Source organism: Cottoperca gobio, chromosome 12, assembly GCF_900634415.1.
Source record: "Cottoperca gobio chromosome 12, fCotGob3.1, whole genome shotgun sequence".
NCBI lineage: Eukaryota > Metazoa > Chordata > Actinopteri > Perciformes > Bovichtidae > Cottoperca > Cottoperca gobio.
In genome coordinates this window covers 8,453,802-8,470,028 of record NC_041366.1, presented here as the reverse complement: position 1 = coordinate 8,470,028, position 16,227 = coordinate 8,453,802, and the positions used below count along the sequence as shown (strand labels likewise).

The window sequence follows — 16,227 nt, the reverse complement described above, 5'->3', positions numbered from 1 at the left end:
TTATTGGCACTTGCGTCCCGCTCCTTCCCAGCCAAACAGTTTATTATTGCGCTGTAATAAATTGTTCCAATTCAAAACGGCAGCTGTCTGTTTAATATCTGTTTAACCTGTCACCTTGTAATTCTGTATTATATTTAGCTATTATAGTAATATTTTCTTGAATGCACTGTGCAAATAATTGGTCATATATATTCGTAATTTAGGCCTATTTGTTAAAACAAACATTTCCTGAAATTATTATTATTTTAAACATTTTTTTTTTCTGTAGTTTATGTGTTCTTAAACCATATAAGAAATGGCACAGAAAAAAATATGGATGTGCTGTAGGTGAGATGAGAATGTCTTAACTATACATTTCAGGAGGTGTCCTCTTTATGAAACACAAAAGCCTATTTCCAAGCAATGTAACTTATTCACCAATAAGCAGACTTTTACTATGAAGTTAAACAATTGTGCTTTATATTGCACATTCAAAACATTACAGTATAGTGTTGAAGTAATAGCACAAATGTATTTTGTATGTCACCCAGCACATGCACATTTTAAGTTAAACATTCTCTTCAAAGTAAATGTCCTGCCATTTTCATGATATTGCTTTTAAAATATATCTAAATAAATAGGAAAACTTAAAAAATGTAAAGGAATTCAGCATTTAGACAAGACAGAATAGACACATCAAAGTACCACAGCACACTTTCTTATAGGAACATGTGGTTGACATAGTAGTTTAATAAAACTGTAGTCTGATTATTTTCCCAAGAATTGCCACCTAAACTGTCTTAAAATGATGTCTGTGTGCTGTGTGTTTCCTTTTATCCAACACTGGTGGTCAAGGATGAACTATTTAGGTTACACCGTTATTAGATATATTTATCGTTATTTTAATATGTCAAAACACAACATTTAAACATTAATTTGTGCCTATGTGTCTGTGTGGAAATATGGATAATATTGTACTTTAATTGTAACTGTTATGTAAGAAGATTGTGATATCCTCTTTCATATTTTGTTTATTGGCCAACTACTGTTGAAAACACACACAGGCAAACACATTCATTACTTAAGAGCTGTGATTGGAGAGCTGTAAAATGCCACGGACGCTATAATTTTTGTGAAAATAAATTAAATTGATTAGAAATATTTAGTTCAATACTTACTGTTGTAATCGCTGTAAACCAAACACTTCACGTAGTGCCACAGAGAATTGTTCTGTGCCCTCAGTAATTTTATAAGAATAATTCAGATGGCAAATCTAGTTTTACTTTATTTTGTAATGTATTTAAAAAATGTAGGCAATTCTCTAAAGAAAGAAAATAATAAAAACATTTTGGTGTTTTTCTATAAAATTGGATAACAGATGCATCTCATTTATATGCATTTATTAAAAATAATATTCAATATTTCAATATCTACTTTTTTTTTTTTTTATTCCACACATCAACTTATTTGAGGGGCACCTACATGGTCAAATTAGCGTATATTTGATATTACGTGTAACACAGAGAGACGGGAAGTGTGTGTGTAAACTTTAACAAGAGGACTTCTTTTTAATGGCAAAAATAAATCAACATGTGGATCTTTCTTTCTTCCTTTCTTTTCATGCAGGCCGTTCTACAAACAGTTTTCCTCCAAGTATGGACAAGGCCCATCTTTCGAGCACTAATGACATCATAATGACGAGCTCAACAGGCCCCTACCAGCAGGAACCCCTGACACCACCCAGACCCGCCCATCTCCACTCCTCATCCTCCTCCTTATCCTCTCCCTCGCCGTCCTCTTCTTCCTCACCCCTCAAGCCAAACCAGGTTGGCCAGGTCATCCTATACGGCGTTCCCATTGTATCGCTGGTCATTGATCACAATGAGAGACTTTGCCTGGCACAGATTTCCAACACACTCCTCAAGAACTACAGTTACAATGAGATTCATAATCGTCGCGTGGCGCTTGGCATCACCTGCGTCCAGTGCACTCCGGTTCAGTTGGAGATTCTTCGTCGGGCCGGCGCCATGCCCATCTCGTCACGCCGTTGTGGCATGATCACAAAGCGTGAGGCCGAACGCCTCTGCAAGTCCTTCCTGGGAGAGAACGCACCACCAAAACTGCCCGACAACTTTGCCTTTGACGTGACACATGAGTGCGCCTGGGGTTCCCGTGGTAACTTCATCCCGGCACGCTACAACAGCTCCAGGGCCAAATGCATCAAGTGCTCCTTGTGCAACATGTACTTCTCCCCAAATAAATTCATTTTCCATTCTCACCGCACACCAGATGCCAAGTACACCCAACCTGACGCTGCCAACTTTAACTCCTGGCGACGTCACCTCAAACTCTCTGACAAACACCCAGCTGATGAGTTAGTCTTCGCATGGGAAGACGTCAAAGCTATGTTCAATGGAGGCAGCAGGAAGAGAGCGCTGCCCTCTTCATCCCATTGTTCCTCCATGAGTTCTATGAAGAATCTCTCAGGTTCGGTTCACATGATGGGCCCTGACTTGGGTGCTCAAAAAAGAGCCCGCTTTGAAGACGACGATGATCTAGATGGGGGCAGTCTGTCTCCCCGTAAGACACAACGTAGCTACCCTGTCATCCCTGTCCCAAGTAAAGGTTTTGGCATGCTGCAGAAGTTCCCTCCAACGTCGCTCTTCCCCTCGCCGTATCCCTTCCCAGCATTTGGCCTATGCCAGCAGAAAAAAGATGACAGTGATGTTTCAGGTGGGCAGAAAGGAGCTGGGTTATCGGGTCTGTTATGGCCTGGCCGCAAAGACACTTTTTATCCTCCTTTCTGTATGTTTTGGCCACCAAGAGCCGCGGGAGGAATCCCTGTCCCCACCTACCTCCAGCCTCAGCCCAGCGCCCTCTCCTCCCTGGCAGACAACCCCTCTCTCAGACAGGCCTTTTTGGATCTCTCAGACCCCAGTGAGCCCGGAACTGTAGCTGGCAACGGAAATAGTGTCAGTGCAACCATGGCCCCCGGCAGCGGTACTACAGCAGCCAGATCCGGGCTCTTTGACCCAGAGTGCACAACAGTAACGCCTGACCTTCGCCCTGTGACGTCAGAGGGCTGGCTCAAACTCCTCGACACCCCAGCCCTCCAAACCAGGAAGCCGAGCTACGGCTCTGCCTTCCGACCCGTCATTAAGGACACGGAGAGCATCGCCAAGCTCCATAGCAACGGTGGAGTCGCCACTGGGGCAACAGATGAGGACTTTGGGGTCGTAGTCGCCAGATCAGATCGCCACCAGCGGCTATCGCCCAGCAGCAGCTGTAGTTACGGAAGTGAAAGTGGAGGCGATGGAGAAGTGGAGGGAGTGGAGAGTGAGGAGGAGGGGGAAGTGGACGTGGAGTCGTCAAAGCAGGAAGACGAGGAAGAGGAAGGGAGCTTCACAAGCAGGCCGCCACAGACTCAAACCAACCTGTTCCTCCCTGCGTTGAGCGACAGTCATGGAGAGGAGAGGGGGAAGGAGAGAGGGAGTGGCGCGGTGTACACCAGCACCTCCCCTCCCTCCTCCTCGGACCCCATCCTGCAGGAGTCCTCCAGCCTGCCTGCCTCCCCTACTGCTAGCCTGCCTCTCTCCGGCTCCACCCCGCCTCACCGAGAGGACCCAGCTTACAAAAACGTAAATATCCCCGCAGGCCACTTTAGCTAATTATTATTTAAATGGTGCTGCAGTCAGGCAGTGATGTGATCTGCATAAGCAGATTGATAGGCTGGTTTCTCCCTGTAGAAATTGAAACAGTCACCCCGCTCTGATCCTGGCTAATAGGCCCAGGTGCGGATTGTTTAATGGCCACGGTGTGTTTGTTCTCCCTCTGTCACCCCAGCCTGTTAGGGCAACTCTAATCTTTAACCTGTCGACTCCCACATTAACCAGGCCTCTGGGAGACAGAGAGAGGAGGAGGGAGGTAGTGTTATGAGGAGCATTTTAAACCAGAACAGAGTCAAATCATCCATTGAGTAACATACTGCAAATACATCTGACGGAGAGGGGGAGAAAAAGGGTTTAACCATATACTCCAAATTCCTACCATTGGCTGATAAAAAGCGCCAACCAGGGAGATTACATTTGCCAAGTAATGAGGTAAATTTGACACAAAACAATCCAGATTAATAAGAAAATATAGCAGGTGCTTAGAATAAAAAAGGAAACCCATGTTGATATAAACAATAACCATCACATCAAAGAATCTAAATTACAAAGCCAGTGCTCTACCTTCATAGGACTTATATTCTGCTCTGTTGTAATTGAACTATACGATACATAACATGTATATGAAAATCTAACCGTCTATATTTTTCAGGTTCACAAAAATAGAGACGAAGGACTACCTGTGTACGCAACCAAAGACAACTCCAGCATTTCTGGTGAGAACATACATTTTGATATTTTGTTTTTAAACCTTTTCTTTATATATATTCTGATGCTGATGTTATAAAAAAAGTAAATATGTTAGATTACATATTAGATAACATATCAAATAGTTCTAGAGTAATAGATACTGTTGCTTGCATTAAAAGTATAATGACATATCATATCAGCCTTTTTGCAATTCACCCGTTTTAAAATATGTCTCTCTTAAAAGTTAAAATACATTATACCAAAATGCACTTTCTCTCTCATATATAATCTCCAAAAAAACACTTTTCTTGCTCTATTGTTTGCATGAGATGCTTGATGCTACATCTTTCACCCTTAAGTTGTTTTTACAATGTCTTGGTTTCATCACAGGTTTTTACACTGTTTCATCAAATAGCATTACCCAATCTATTTCAGCGAACTGTTACACGCTATCTGTTTCATCAGATTTCTGAGTCAGTTGTATTATAGCATCTTTGTTTCATTTAGTGTCTGAGTGAGTGGGTTTATAGTGCCTCTGTGTCCCTGCGAGGCTCATATTCCTGTGACGTTTCATTTGCTCCTCTCATCTCCCACTCTGAACCTTTCGCCAAAGAAAATGTCTTGTGTGTGTTTTGTGTTGGTGTGCTCACACGGCCCACATGCACACAAAGGACACACACCATGCGTACACTTAGTTATCTCCATGTGTCTGGATAACCAGTTCAACCAATGGGCCTTACTGAATCTCTCTCCCTGTCTGTCTCTCTGTCGCATGTTCTCTCAGATGAAAACAAAGAGCAGAATAGTTTTTTTGTACCAGAGAGTGAGACCTCAGCGCCCGACTACTGGAGGGAAAGCTCAGGTATGCATATTCGCTTATGTTTTTTTTTTTTATTGTGGTTGCAGATCAGCTGTAGACTGAAATGACATGTTGGTGCTCCCATTAGTATAATTATTAGGATGACAAGGTTCATTTAATTTCTGCATTTGGCTTTACTCTATTGTAGTTTGAATCTGAGGTCTTTATGAAACTTCAGATTGAATCATAATCAAACATTTATTAATCAACAAATAAAATAAACCTTTAAGACTTACAAAGGCAACTTTGGACAGAAAATGGAATTTAGCTAATTAGATCTACAATCTCTATTAACTTATCTACACAGCAGGAATACCATTTATTTGCAAAGGTAGAGCAAACATTAAAACATTGTTTTGGAAAATGTGTAATATATAATGACATCAGAAGCAACAGTCCCTGTTGTAGTGTGGATGAATACGCACAGTGTAAAATGTCCATACATTAATACTGATTAAAAAACATGACTTTGTATACATAAGTTACAATGGCATTTGTTCTTATCACACAGAGACTCAGAATACTTAAATTAGTGAGAGAAAGCTCCTCAGTCTTCAGCTTCATCCACCTCAATCTCCTCCTCCTCTCAGACGTGAGTTAAGGGATTCATATAACTACACAGAGCTGAAACAGCAGTGGAAAGCTGCTTCTGCCGCTGCTCTGCCACGGCTGCTCTCTTTAGCGGCATTGTCGCCACGGCTGTTACTCTTAGGGGGGCCGTTATAGTTCAACAAGAAAACATCAGCTCAGAGATAAGCAGCCGCGCTGGCAATCTCCATCCTAGACCCATATCGCCGCCGACATAATTGCCTTTTTTTCCCCCTCCTCAGCGCAAAAAACCCTTTCCCGTTTGAAAAAGATCACAGCTTATTGCCTTTTTATATCTGTCAGGAAGACATTAAAAGTGCTTTATGACATCTGTGCCAACATTTATATCTCCCCCCACCACTCCCTCAACCCCTACACACACACACCGTAATGATCCTTGCGCATAATGTATAATGTATTTCGAAAAATTACACGAAACAAATTAAATGAGACCACCTTTCCCCTGATTGCCAAACGTCTCCCTGGGCGGTGGGAAGCTCTACGTGATTAGAAGGCCTGATTCCTCCGAGTCCCACCACCCCCCCTCCACTGTCTTTAAACTCTCCCTCTGTTTCTAGGGAGAAAAAATAATCTAATTTTCCATTTATGTAATGCAAACCGCCTTGGCTTTGACTATTCACGGTTAATTGACTGTCAAACGAGGTTGTTATCCTCGGGCACTGTCTGCAAATTTGCTTGTCAAATGAGACAGAGAGAGGAGAGGAAAGGAGAGAGGAGAGCTCTCGCTGCTCTAAATGAGGGAGAGAGAGAAGCACGGGGAGGCTTAAGAAGCCAGGATATAAAATGACTGGAGGAGAATATACATATCGAGTTTGCTGGATCGCTTCATTTAAGGCGCACAATGTCTCATTGTCACAATTCAGATGTTAGCGCAAACACATACATACACACAGAAGAACAATATAGAAACTTTCAAAATGGTCAATTTGAAAACAGCATGTGATGAAGATGTGTTGCGGATGGAAGATGGTGAAGAAGCAACATGTAGATTACCTCTAGCAATAACAAAGCTTTAAAAACGTACACAGATATAATATGCATCATATGAAATGCTATGGTTGTTCTATCCTCATGTAGTTTTCATAACCACTGGTATTGGTCAAAACAATTAAATTGACAAAATATAACATTAGAATGCAACAGTTTCAGAACACAGTATCCTGCAAGCTTGCTATATACTGTATATATATTTTATTTATTTATTGATAATGGCCATTTAAACTTCAACTTTTCAGCACAGACCTTCACTTCAGCTTTACTAGCTACACAATCGTTTTACTCTTATTTCTGAACGCAAGTGGTGTTCCTTTGTTTTCTTAATAGAAAGCAATATTATCTGACAGCAAGAAGAGATTGAACATTGCAGGGAGTGAGTGCAGTAAAGGTCTCCAGCTACAGTGCCGTCAAAGTCTTACCACAAACTTACGCTGACATCTAGAGGCCAAAGAGTGAAATACAGGGCTCCACAATAAAGACTGATGAGTCAGTTAGGGTGAGGATGAAGGGTTTACACTGTTAATGCAAACATAAAGAGAGTATCCATAAAGATATATCCAGATGTGTCTGTTGTTGTGGTAGATTAGGATGGAACTACTCTCTGTGTAGCTGATAAACTGTAAATATGTCTGACATTATGTGGAACACAAATCTGAAATGAAGTCTCTCCATGTTTTCAGGTGATCAAAGCCAAGGTGCTACCTCTCCTGTGCCGCTAAAGAAGGACGTCGAGAACATGGAGAAAGGTAAATATTGCGTCATTTGAGTCACACAGTTTATAGTTAAACATTCAGAATCAGAATAAGTTTGTTAGCCAAGTAGGTCTTTGCCTTGGCGTTTGGTGCATACTTTAAACATACCAAGAGGAAATAAAAACACAGGGAAAATACAAAGTGGAGAACATAAATAAATAATTAATAAATATATATATATATTATATATATATAAATAAATTACAGTACAAATATGAAGATGATAAAATAGAAACTACTATAACAAATATGTACAATATGACAGATTAGATCAAGATGTGCCACTCTGTTGGATTGATCATATTATTATATAAGATAATAAAGATATATATTACTGCTTTTATTTCTAACGGACAACCCTCTCCCCCTCATTCCTCTTCCTCCTCCACCTTCCTCCTCCTGCAGAGGAGCTCCAGAAGGTTCTGCTGGAGCAGATCGACTTCAGGAGGAGACTGGAGCAAGAGTTTCACGCTCTGAAGGGCACCTCGCCATTTCCTGTCTTCCGTAAGTCTTTTTTTGTCTGTTTTACTCACCTTGATTTCCTTTTTCATACTCCGAAGGGCAACTTCTCCTTCTCTGTCTTTCTCAAGTTATTTTCCATTTTCTCCTCTGTACCTGTCTCTCTTTTTCCACCTCTCTATCTTCTGTCTTGATCATAACACTGCTGAAATGATAACACTGCTCAGGCTAATCACAGGTTCTTACTCTAATTTCAGATAATTTCCAAGACCAGATGAAACGAGAGCTCGCCTACAGAGAAGAGATGGTCCAACAGTTACAGATGGTAAGACTACTAATGACACAATCAGTGCTGAACACTGATGGAAAATAAATATCATCGCTACGCCTTTAAACGACAAATAAAACACCCTTTTATGGATTGATGAATTTTAAAAAGCCTCACTGTTCGCTTTGAAAAACAATCTTGGTAATGATTTTCAAAAGGAATAAAATGAAGACTAATTATGAAGCACTTTTCAGTAAAAATATAATTACACAGTTTGAGCAGGAAAATAAGAAATTGAAAACGAAAACGCCGAAATTAGGAAACGTGACAATAACAACCCAATTAACAGTACTAGACTGTAGACATTAACACTGTAGACAAGAACACAATCTAAAGCCATGTCTTAAAACCAAATCAGAAATCAAACAAAGAATAAATAAAGCCACCAAAAGGACTCAAGTGGACACTTCTCCCATTGCTTATTTGTCCATCAGAAGACAGAGCCAGTGATTTAGTTTGTCTTTCATGGGTGAGAAGTTTCTCTGCAGCCGTCTGAGTGTTTCCGTCCACATCAATCAGCGGAGCAGCTGGCAGACAGGGTGACAGACGCTGTTTGTCTTTGCTTTCTGACACATGCAACAACTGTACACGCTCGTATGCACATGATCGCAAAGCCCGCACGTACGCAAAAACACACAACAAGAGCGTGCTGCATGCACGTAACCACAAAGGCAGACGACTGAATAAGCATTCGAGCTCATTTATAAGCGTGCACGTGCACACTGCAGTGCACGTACACGCAAAGGAACATTCAAAATTGACTAATGTGTCTAAAACCAGCAGATGGATCTGTCTGAGAGTAATGACACATTAATTTCACACAGACATTCAAATGAACTCCAACAACATTTTTGATTTATGTTACTGCATTATATATTGTTTTGATTTTGATTGAATATCACACCTAAATGTTACACATCTTATTTTATTTCCCTTTTTAAAGTACGTATTAGTCTAATGGCATATTCATATTATTTACAGGAACTTGTTTCTTTTCACAAATAGGAAAAAGTGTTTATAAAACAAAATAAAGTTATAAACCCTAACAATAATACTTATGCATGGCATTATGGTCTTACGGCTAAAGTTAAACACCAGAAACCAGTAAAGTGCTTATCGTGTTTGGCTGTGACTTTATTCATAGGTGACCAACTATTTGGGGCCTTTGGGGACTTTTAAAATGGTTAAACAAGCAATAGTTGTGTGGAAAATGACAGATCTGAGCAACAACCAGGATTATCTCAATCATCCAATCAAGACCATATACTGTACTGTACATTATATACAGATTAAACTGGTATTCATACATATCTGTCCAGATCTTGAATGTTCAGGTTGAATCTAACATTTTGTCATTTGGTTTTTTCAGTTTCTTTCAGATTCCCTACGCAAACATCATCAGAAAAGAAAAGATCAGCTCCCATCTCAACAAATAGCTAAAAGGTGCCTGTTTTTTTATAATTAATTTGATAATGCAGCTTATTAATAGAAAATATTAACATGGTAGATGTCAAATGAACATTTAATTATTTATAACACAAAGCACCAAGAGTAAGTTCAGCAAAGTTTAATTGCCTTTAATTGTTCTAATAGTGTTTTGGAAAGGAGACCACATTTAGCAGCCAGACCAGGCTGTAATCTGCTAATTAAACTGGGTTTCTTTGTCTTCAAGTGGTGATTTAATGGCAAATGGTGAAATTAAATTATTGTTTGGTGTTTAAATTGCTGGACAATAAGTTATCCTGGTCCAGCAAACGTCAGCTGATAGCTCCAGGCATCCTACATTTTACTTCACGGTGGCTTTCACAAGCTAACCCTTAACACTGGCCTCTGGAGCCTTTGCAACAGTCTATAAGTATTAACACCTGTTATACTTTGGAAAACACTAAACCAGGACATGACACTAATGTTGGGTTTTATGTATGTACTGTCTTCACAGAGTCAACAAAAGCCCATGTGAGAGGAAGAAGCTGCCTGGATATCTGTGAATGTTCCAAAAAGAAAAAAAAACAGAAAGCGACAGAGAAATATAGGCGAGAGACACTAACAGAAAGGAATATGACTCTATATTGTATATAAATACATTTCTTAAGTTTTCCTTGGACAGAGTTTTTTCTGCCTCTGCAGTACAACCTCTGTTAATAGCCCTGCACTTAAACTCTGTCCAGTAAAAACCCATTTGGAGCAGTTTGTACTGCAGTGAAGTAGCACGCTGGTAGAAGTTTCATCCCTGCTTCCTTTTCCTTGAGTCCAGTTTATTTCACAAACTGACTGAACTAAAATGGGCACAAACTGGCGACATCAGGGGAAACATAATGACTCCTGCTCTTCCCTCATTGCAGTCAGACTCAAAGCTTTACCCGACCCGGACCAAAGCAACCTCAGCCTTTCTTCTCTTTTGTGAATTTTACGGCTGTTGAAAACCACCGGGAAGGCAGTTGTAGACTTTGTCAGAAAACCATGAACTTTTCCGAGCTCTGAAAAGATGAAGAGGAGAGAGTCATAGCTACAGTAAGACCGGGTGTTATTGTCCATGACTTCTGCTGGCCCAACTGTACATACACCAGACTGTGGAGGAGGACTCACACTTAGATTGTTGCTGTTGTTATTGTTGTTGCCGTGGTATCACCAAATGGGGACCCTAAAGAGAAACAAACATACCAACCTTTATTCATTGGAAACATTTGATCCCAAAGGGATTCTCCTCATCATGTCCAGTTGTGTTTATTAACCAAAACAAACTTCCCTGTGAACACAAATCACCACCGATTATCATAACATGATCAGATGTTGGTGTTGATTTGATGCACCCACGTTTACTCTGTGAGATATCCCTGACTTGAATATGCCAGCTGAAGAACAAAATAAAGGGGGGAAATGAAAGAAGTATTGGTGTTTTTGGGTTTTAAACCTAAAGATTCCTTGAGAGCAGTATTAATACAGGGTGGTATCACGAAAATGGTTCACGCTTTAAGCAAACTGCACACTGGCAGAACAGTTTGTACCCAGAACTTTAGTATTTGGTAGTGATTTCTGAGTGTACAAAAAAACCTACAGTATTATGTTTAATGCCGATGTTGCTGCACATGTTTCACCTTTTATTTATACAGGAAGAGTTGCCTCAAAACAACATCCTGTGTCACATCTACAGTTTAGTTAAGAAGCAGTCTTCTACAGTTTCTGAACATATCTAAGAGCTGGAAAATCCTTTACTGAAAGGCACCCTGAAGGTACTTTTAATCCTCTACCCAAATGTTCTAACCCACAGGCAAGGTAATATTGCCACCATCAGCTAAACGTGTGGGTTGTTGTCAGATGGTGAATCAACATTTAAAGGCCAATTCTTGTTTACTTGTTTGCTCTCCAAATGAGTGTCTGGGCCACGAGGAGCAAAAGGCTGACGCTTGTCAGTGTTGTACATCTACCTGTAAATGATTTCACCTGACTGTATAAAATGTCATAGTGAGAATACTGAACTCACAGTCAGTCTATCTATATGTGTTTGTTTGTTTATTTATTTGAGTACCAGGGCATATGACCCTGATTGTGAAAATATTATTTATTATAATGTTAAAAGAAAAAGAAAGCGACATGTTGATGACGATCAAGTGTATGTCAGACAGAATAAAAATGAGAACTCACCCACCTTGTTTATAGAATGCAATGAATGAATGGATAAAGTTGTCATTTACTGAGATAAATGTTATCATTATAAACTGTTAATGCAGATGTATTTAAATATGTTCTTGTAGTTTCTCTACTATTTATGTGTAAATTAAAAGTCTATACAATAACCAGAATGTGGCTTCATGATTAGGCCTAATTGTTGTTTATGACAAATAAATAATTTTAGTTTCATGCTTATGATACACAGCCTTACAGGGTGGACCTCCTTCTAATAAATATAATATATAAATATAATGTAAAACACATAGATTGGAAAAATAAAGACACATATAACATACATAAAGACGAAATAAAAGATGATAAGGGACGTCACAAACAGCACCACAAGTAACTGACTTGTGGTGCTGTTTGTGACGTCCCTTATCATCTTTTATTTCGATAATATGAATGTGAGAATATTGTGAAAACATTATATATTTAGACATGGCCACAACAATCCTTTTGTTTTTTTGTTTTATTAAAACTTTTATTTCTTTAATTATGGCTTTATTAGTCAATATTCACAAGAAGAAAAAAAGGAAACATATTTCATAAATTGAAATAAATGTGTGCCTTATTTATTGTCTTATTTTTCATAATAGCCTAAGTTTTAGTATCTATAGGCTATATTTGTTTTTTAAGGAAGATGATAAAAAAAAGGGAGGATCGGACATATAATGTGAAAATATGACCTGATTCCCGCACCAATATTTATATTTTAAAAGAACTAAATTGAAATAAAAGTTGCCTATAGTATAGAGACCAAAGAGCTTATTGTTAGTTCTTTGCTTCGAAGTGATAATAGGGAAATCCTTTACTTCTGTTGCACGACGTCCGCTGCCTGTTTACGGCATCTACATCTTTGGGAGTGGTGGACGAAGAAGAAGAAGAAGGAGGAGGAGAAGAAGAAATTGCCAGCATGGCGTTTACGCTGTACTCTCTCATCCAGACCGCTATTCTGTGCATTAATGCAGTCGCTGTGTTGCATGAAGAAAGGTTTCTCAGCAAATGTAAGTATGCTGCTATGTTTTATACAACGTGCAGCATGCATTTTACTGAAAGTACGGTGTATACCATGCTAAAAGCAGCTAGCTAGGTGTGTAACGTTACTACTTTATTAGCTGCCTGTGTAATAACACTGACGAGACTCATATTGAGGTTTTTAGGGAGAAAATTGAGGTTTGTTCATTAGAGAGAAATGTTCAGTGTGGTGTAAGATGATTTGGCCATTCTTAGAGCTACTTATGGGGAAAGTAAGGGAACAACTGAATGATAAAGGTTAAACAAATACATTTGCTGTCATGTTTTCTTTTCTCTTCTAACCAATTGCTACCTCCTGTTTGCTTTTCTTCTCTCTGTTTGTGTGTCTTCCCCCTCCTTTCTACTCCCACCTCCTTCTCCCTTTTGATCTACTCTCTTTCTCCAGTCGGCTGGGGTGTTGACCAAGGAGTTGGAGGTTTTGGGGATGATCCAGGAGTCAAAGCCCAGATTCTCACCCTCATTCGCTCAGTCCGGACTGTCATGAGAGGTTGAAAAGCTAGTTTCCTCATGTCCCTTAGGAACACATAGATGTAACCTTCTAAGAGTACAGACAATGTTGAGTGAGTGTCATATTTAGTAAGGTTTAGCAGTATAAATAAGTAGTTTATATGAAATAGCCACATGGTAAAGCCTATTTTTGTAAACTCCTCTGTGAATTAAATGAAAAGTAATGAGTATTTTCCATTTCAAGAACTTAACTCCAAAACGAACATAAGAGTGTTAAGTTAAATTGTAGAGAAATATATCTCGGCTTAGCCTTAGCATAGCCGAAGTTTGAGAGCCAGCCCTAGTATTTTGATATTTTATGAAGTTGAGTATTTTGCAATTTGCTAATTTCTTTTCTTTTTTCACAGTGCCTTTGATAATAGTGAATGCGGCCTGCATTGTCCTGTTGTTACTGTTTGGTTGACATCTGTTCACCGAGCATCAAAATGCAGTCAGAGGACCAGACGTGCCAAGGAACAACCACAAACACACACAGCAATATCTGTCATTCAGAGACTTCTGCCTTCGCCAGTCATCAACAGGGTGGAGAAGTTTGCCCATGAGGCTGACATGGAAATTTAATAACTTAAAAATGATTCTCCAGGTGTTCACAAAGAAAAGAAGAATTGACCCGTCATTGAAGATATGGCTGGTGTGGACTAATACTAACCTAAACCTGCTTGTCAGTGTGACACACAAAAAGGACAAAGTGAAAATAATTATTTGTCGTAACGCCGCACTTGATGATGAGTCTCTCGACATCCAAAACGTAAGTTTTGTGCTGCACAGAGTGTATTTGTCCTCGTTTTCACACATTGAGACACAATTGTTTAATGAAATGTGTTTTATGTTTTATAATGTTGTTACCAATAAGATACTTGTTAAAGAAGTGTTGTCTGCAGTAGAGCTGGACTATATGTAAATATTTACAAACTTACAATATTTTTTAAAGCTGCCTCCAATTTGTATTTTAGACTTCTATATGATTGGGTATTGTTTTGAAATCTACAACCTACTTGGTGTTTCATAAGGGCAATTTACAAAACTTACACTGATTGTCATGATAAGATTTTGGTTAAATGTGTGTAATCTAGATTTTAAGCAATATTGCCAAACGCAGCTCAAAACAATGCACCTTTGTACCGTTTACACATCAATTTCCTCTCAATGCCACAAACGTTGTTATAGTATTGAGATGTTTTGTTGTCTTAAAATAAATGTATTAGTCAATTCTTTATATTGTCTTTTTAATATAAAAGGAAGAGTCCCTTTAGCTAGAGTACAGTTCAACCCCCTTCTTAATCTTATGGGATGCATTTTACAGCACAACTTCCAGTTTGTCTCCACTTTTGCTCCCTATAAATATTGACATTTCTTTCGACTCCATGTTTGTCCATCTATCCCTGCTCCACTTCATTAATAATCCACAAATGTTGTGAATTGTCACCATTTCCTCCCCTGCTAAGCTCCACAAATATTTGTATTAACACTTCTGTAGTTTTAAATTCCAAATACGTGGGGGGGGGTGAGCGAGGAAAGGGGATCTGCTGGAATTAGAAGCATATGTTTATCAGGGAGATTTGCACAGTAAAGCCACTTTGATCTGTGATTAGTCAGAGTTTAGCTATTGGTTCACAAATCTGTAAGCGATCATACATGATCGCGCATGATGATGTATCTGCACTTTACAGGTCAGGATGTGTTGGTGTTTGTATTCGCAATGAAAAATCATTAGAATGTGTTTTGACCGGTTAGTTCTTAAGGAACTTAAACATGTAAAACTGATTATTGTTTCTGCAACACTGAAAGACGAGTTCAACATTAACTAGACATCGTTTTTTTATTTTTTATAATTGATAAGTACAGTATCTATTATGGAATAAATCTATACAGTTACAATTCAAAGAAAAAGAACATAAGCGTAATGGGTCGAGACATACCCTGAAAGTCTATCCATCAGAACAAGAGAGATAGTTGCTAGTTCAAATGTACAATTAATATTGAAATTAAAATGTTCAATACATTTCAATTTTATTTACTAATATACTTTTGTGGAAAGGAGACAACGATAAGGTTTTTTTAACCAACAAAGTCACAGGTTTGCTCCCAACAATAGCAAGAACCAACTACAGCACCAAAATATAGAAACAGAAATAAAATCAAAAACAAAACCTTACATTAAAGCATGTTTTAATAAGGGATTTGAAAGATAGAACTGATTTAGATTTCTTTGTCTGAACAAAGACATTTATAGTGTGAGATTAGTTTTCATGTTTTTCACAGTTGATGAGCTGCACAATATTTGTGCGAAAAACAGAAAACTAAAAAACAACATTAGGAGCAGTGTTATTCACTGGGGGTATGTGAAAAGAGGATTTGATCAGTGTTGTCTGGCATCGTGCAGAGAGAAGGTTTTTAGCGTTTTGTTAATACCTCCCCCCCATATTAAATCTATCGGAATGGCCTAAAAGACCCACTAATGCGATACATCTGTTGGTTGTTAGTGGGATGGGATACATATGTTTCTTTTTTATTACTCTAATGAGTGATTAAGTGGTTAAGGATAACCCTCTTATTGGATTATAACAGGAATTTTGAGAGAGAAAATCATAATAGAGAAAAGAGAGAGTGATTTAAAAAAAAGAGAGTGTTATTAAAAAATGTTTTTCCATAAAAGGAATAAAAAACAAAATT

The 16,227-nt window shown here is 38.8% G+C and overlaps 2 protein-coding genes across 2 annotated transcripts; both read left to right on the top strand.

Annotated features, from left to right (window-relative positions):
• The first annotated feature begins 1,634 nt into the window (after positions 1 to 1,634).
• skor2 (SKI family transcriptional corepressor 2) lies at positions 1,635 to 10,315 on the top strand. Its single transcript, XM_029445061.1, has 8 exons — positions 1,635 to 3,617; positions 4,300 to 4,363; positions 5,122 to 5,199; positions 7,482 to 7,547; positions 7,959 to 8,057; positions 8,270 to 8,337; positions 9,720 to 9,783; positions 10,280 to 10,315. The coding sequence occupies exons 1-7, from the start codon at positions 1,635 to 1,637 to the stop codon at positions 9,774 to 9,776; spliced, it is 2,415 nt and encodes an 804-aa protein (XP_029300921.1). The 3' UTR covers positions 9,777 to 9,783; positions 10,280 to 10,315.
• Positions 10,316 to 12,853: 2,538 nt separating this feature from the next.
• ier3ip1 (immediate early response 3 interacting protein 1) lies at positions 12,854 to 14,770 on the top strand. The gene is made up of 3 exons (XM_029444684.1): positions 12,854 to 13,016; positions 13,433 to 13,534; positions 13,902 to 14,770. The coding sequence occupies exons 1-3, from the start codon at positions 12,926 to 12,928 to the stop codon at positions 13,955 to 13,957; spliced, it is 249 nt and encodes an 82-aa protein (XP_029300544.1). The 5' UTR covers positions 12,854 to 12,925; the 3' UTR covers positions 13,958 to 14,770.
• Positions 14,771 to 16,227: the final 1,457 nt, after the last annotated feature.

What these genes read in the sequence shown, in the direction of transcription:
- skor2 (XM_029445061.1), top strand. Translation starts at nt 1,635, where the DNA reads ATGGACAAGGCCCATCTTTCGAGCACTAATGACATCATAATGACGAGC. An exon ending in AGACAACTCCAGCATTTCTG is followed by an intron (nt 4,364 to 5,121) that starts GTGAGAACATAC and finishes ATGTTCTCTCAG; the next exon opens with ATGAAAACAAAGAGCAGAAT. An exon ending in CTCGCCATTTCCTGTCTTCC is followed by an intron (nt 8,058 to 8,269) that starts GTAAGTCTTTTT and finishes CTCTAATTTCAG; the next exon opens with ATAATTTCCAAGACCAGATG.
- ier3ip1 (XM_029444684.1), top strand. Translation starts at nt 12,926, where the DNA reads ATGGCGTTTACGCTGTACTCTCTCATCCAGACCGCTATTCTGTGCATT. An exon ending in AGAAAGGTTTCTCAGCAAAT is followed by an intron (nt 13,017 to 13,432) that starts GTAAGTATGCTG and finishes CTCTTTCTCCAG; the next exon opens with TCGGCTGGGGTGTTGACCAA. An exon ending in AGTCCGGACTGTCATGAGAG is followed by an intron (nt 13,535 to 13,901) that starts GTTGAAAAGCTA and finishes CTTTTTTCACAG; the next exon opens with TGCCTTTGATAATAGTGAAT.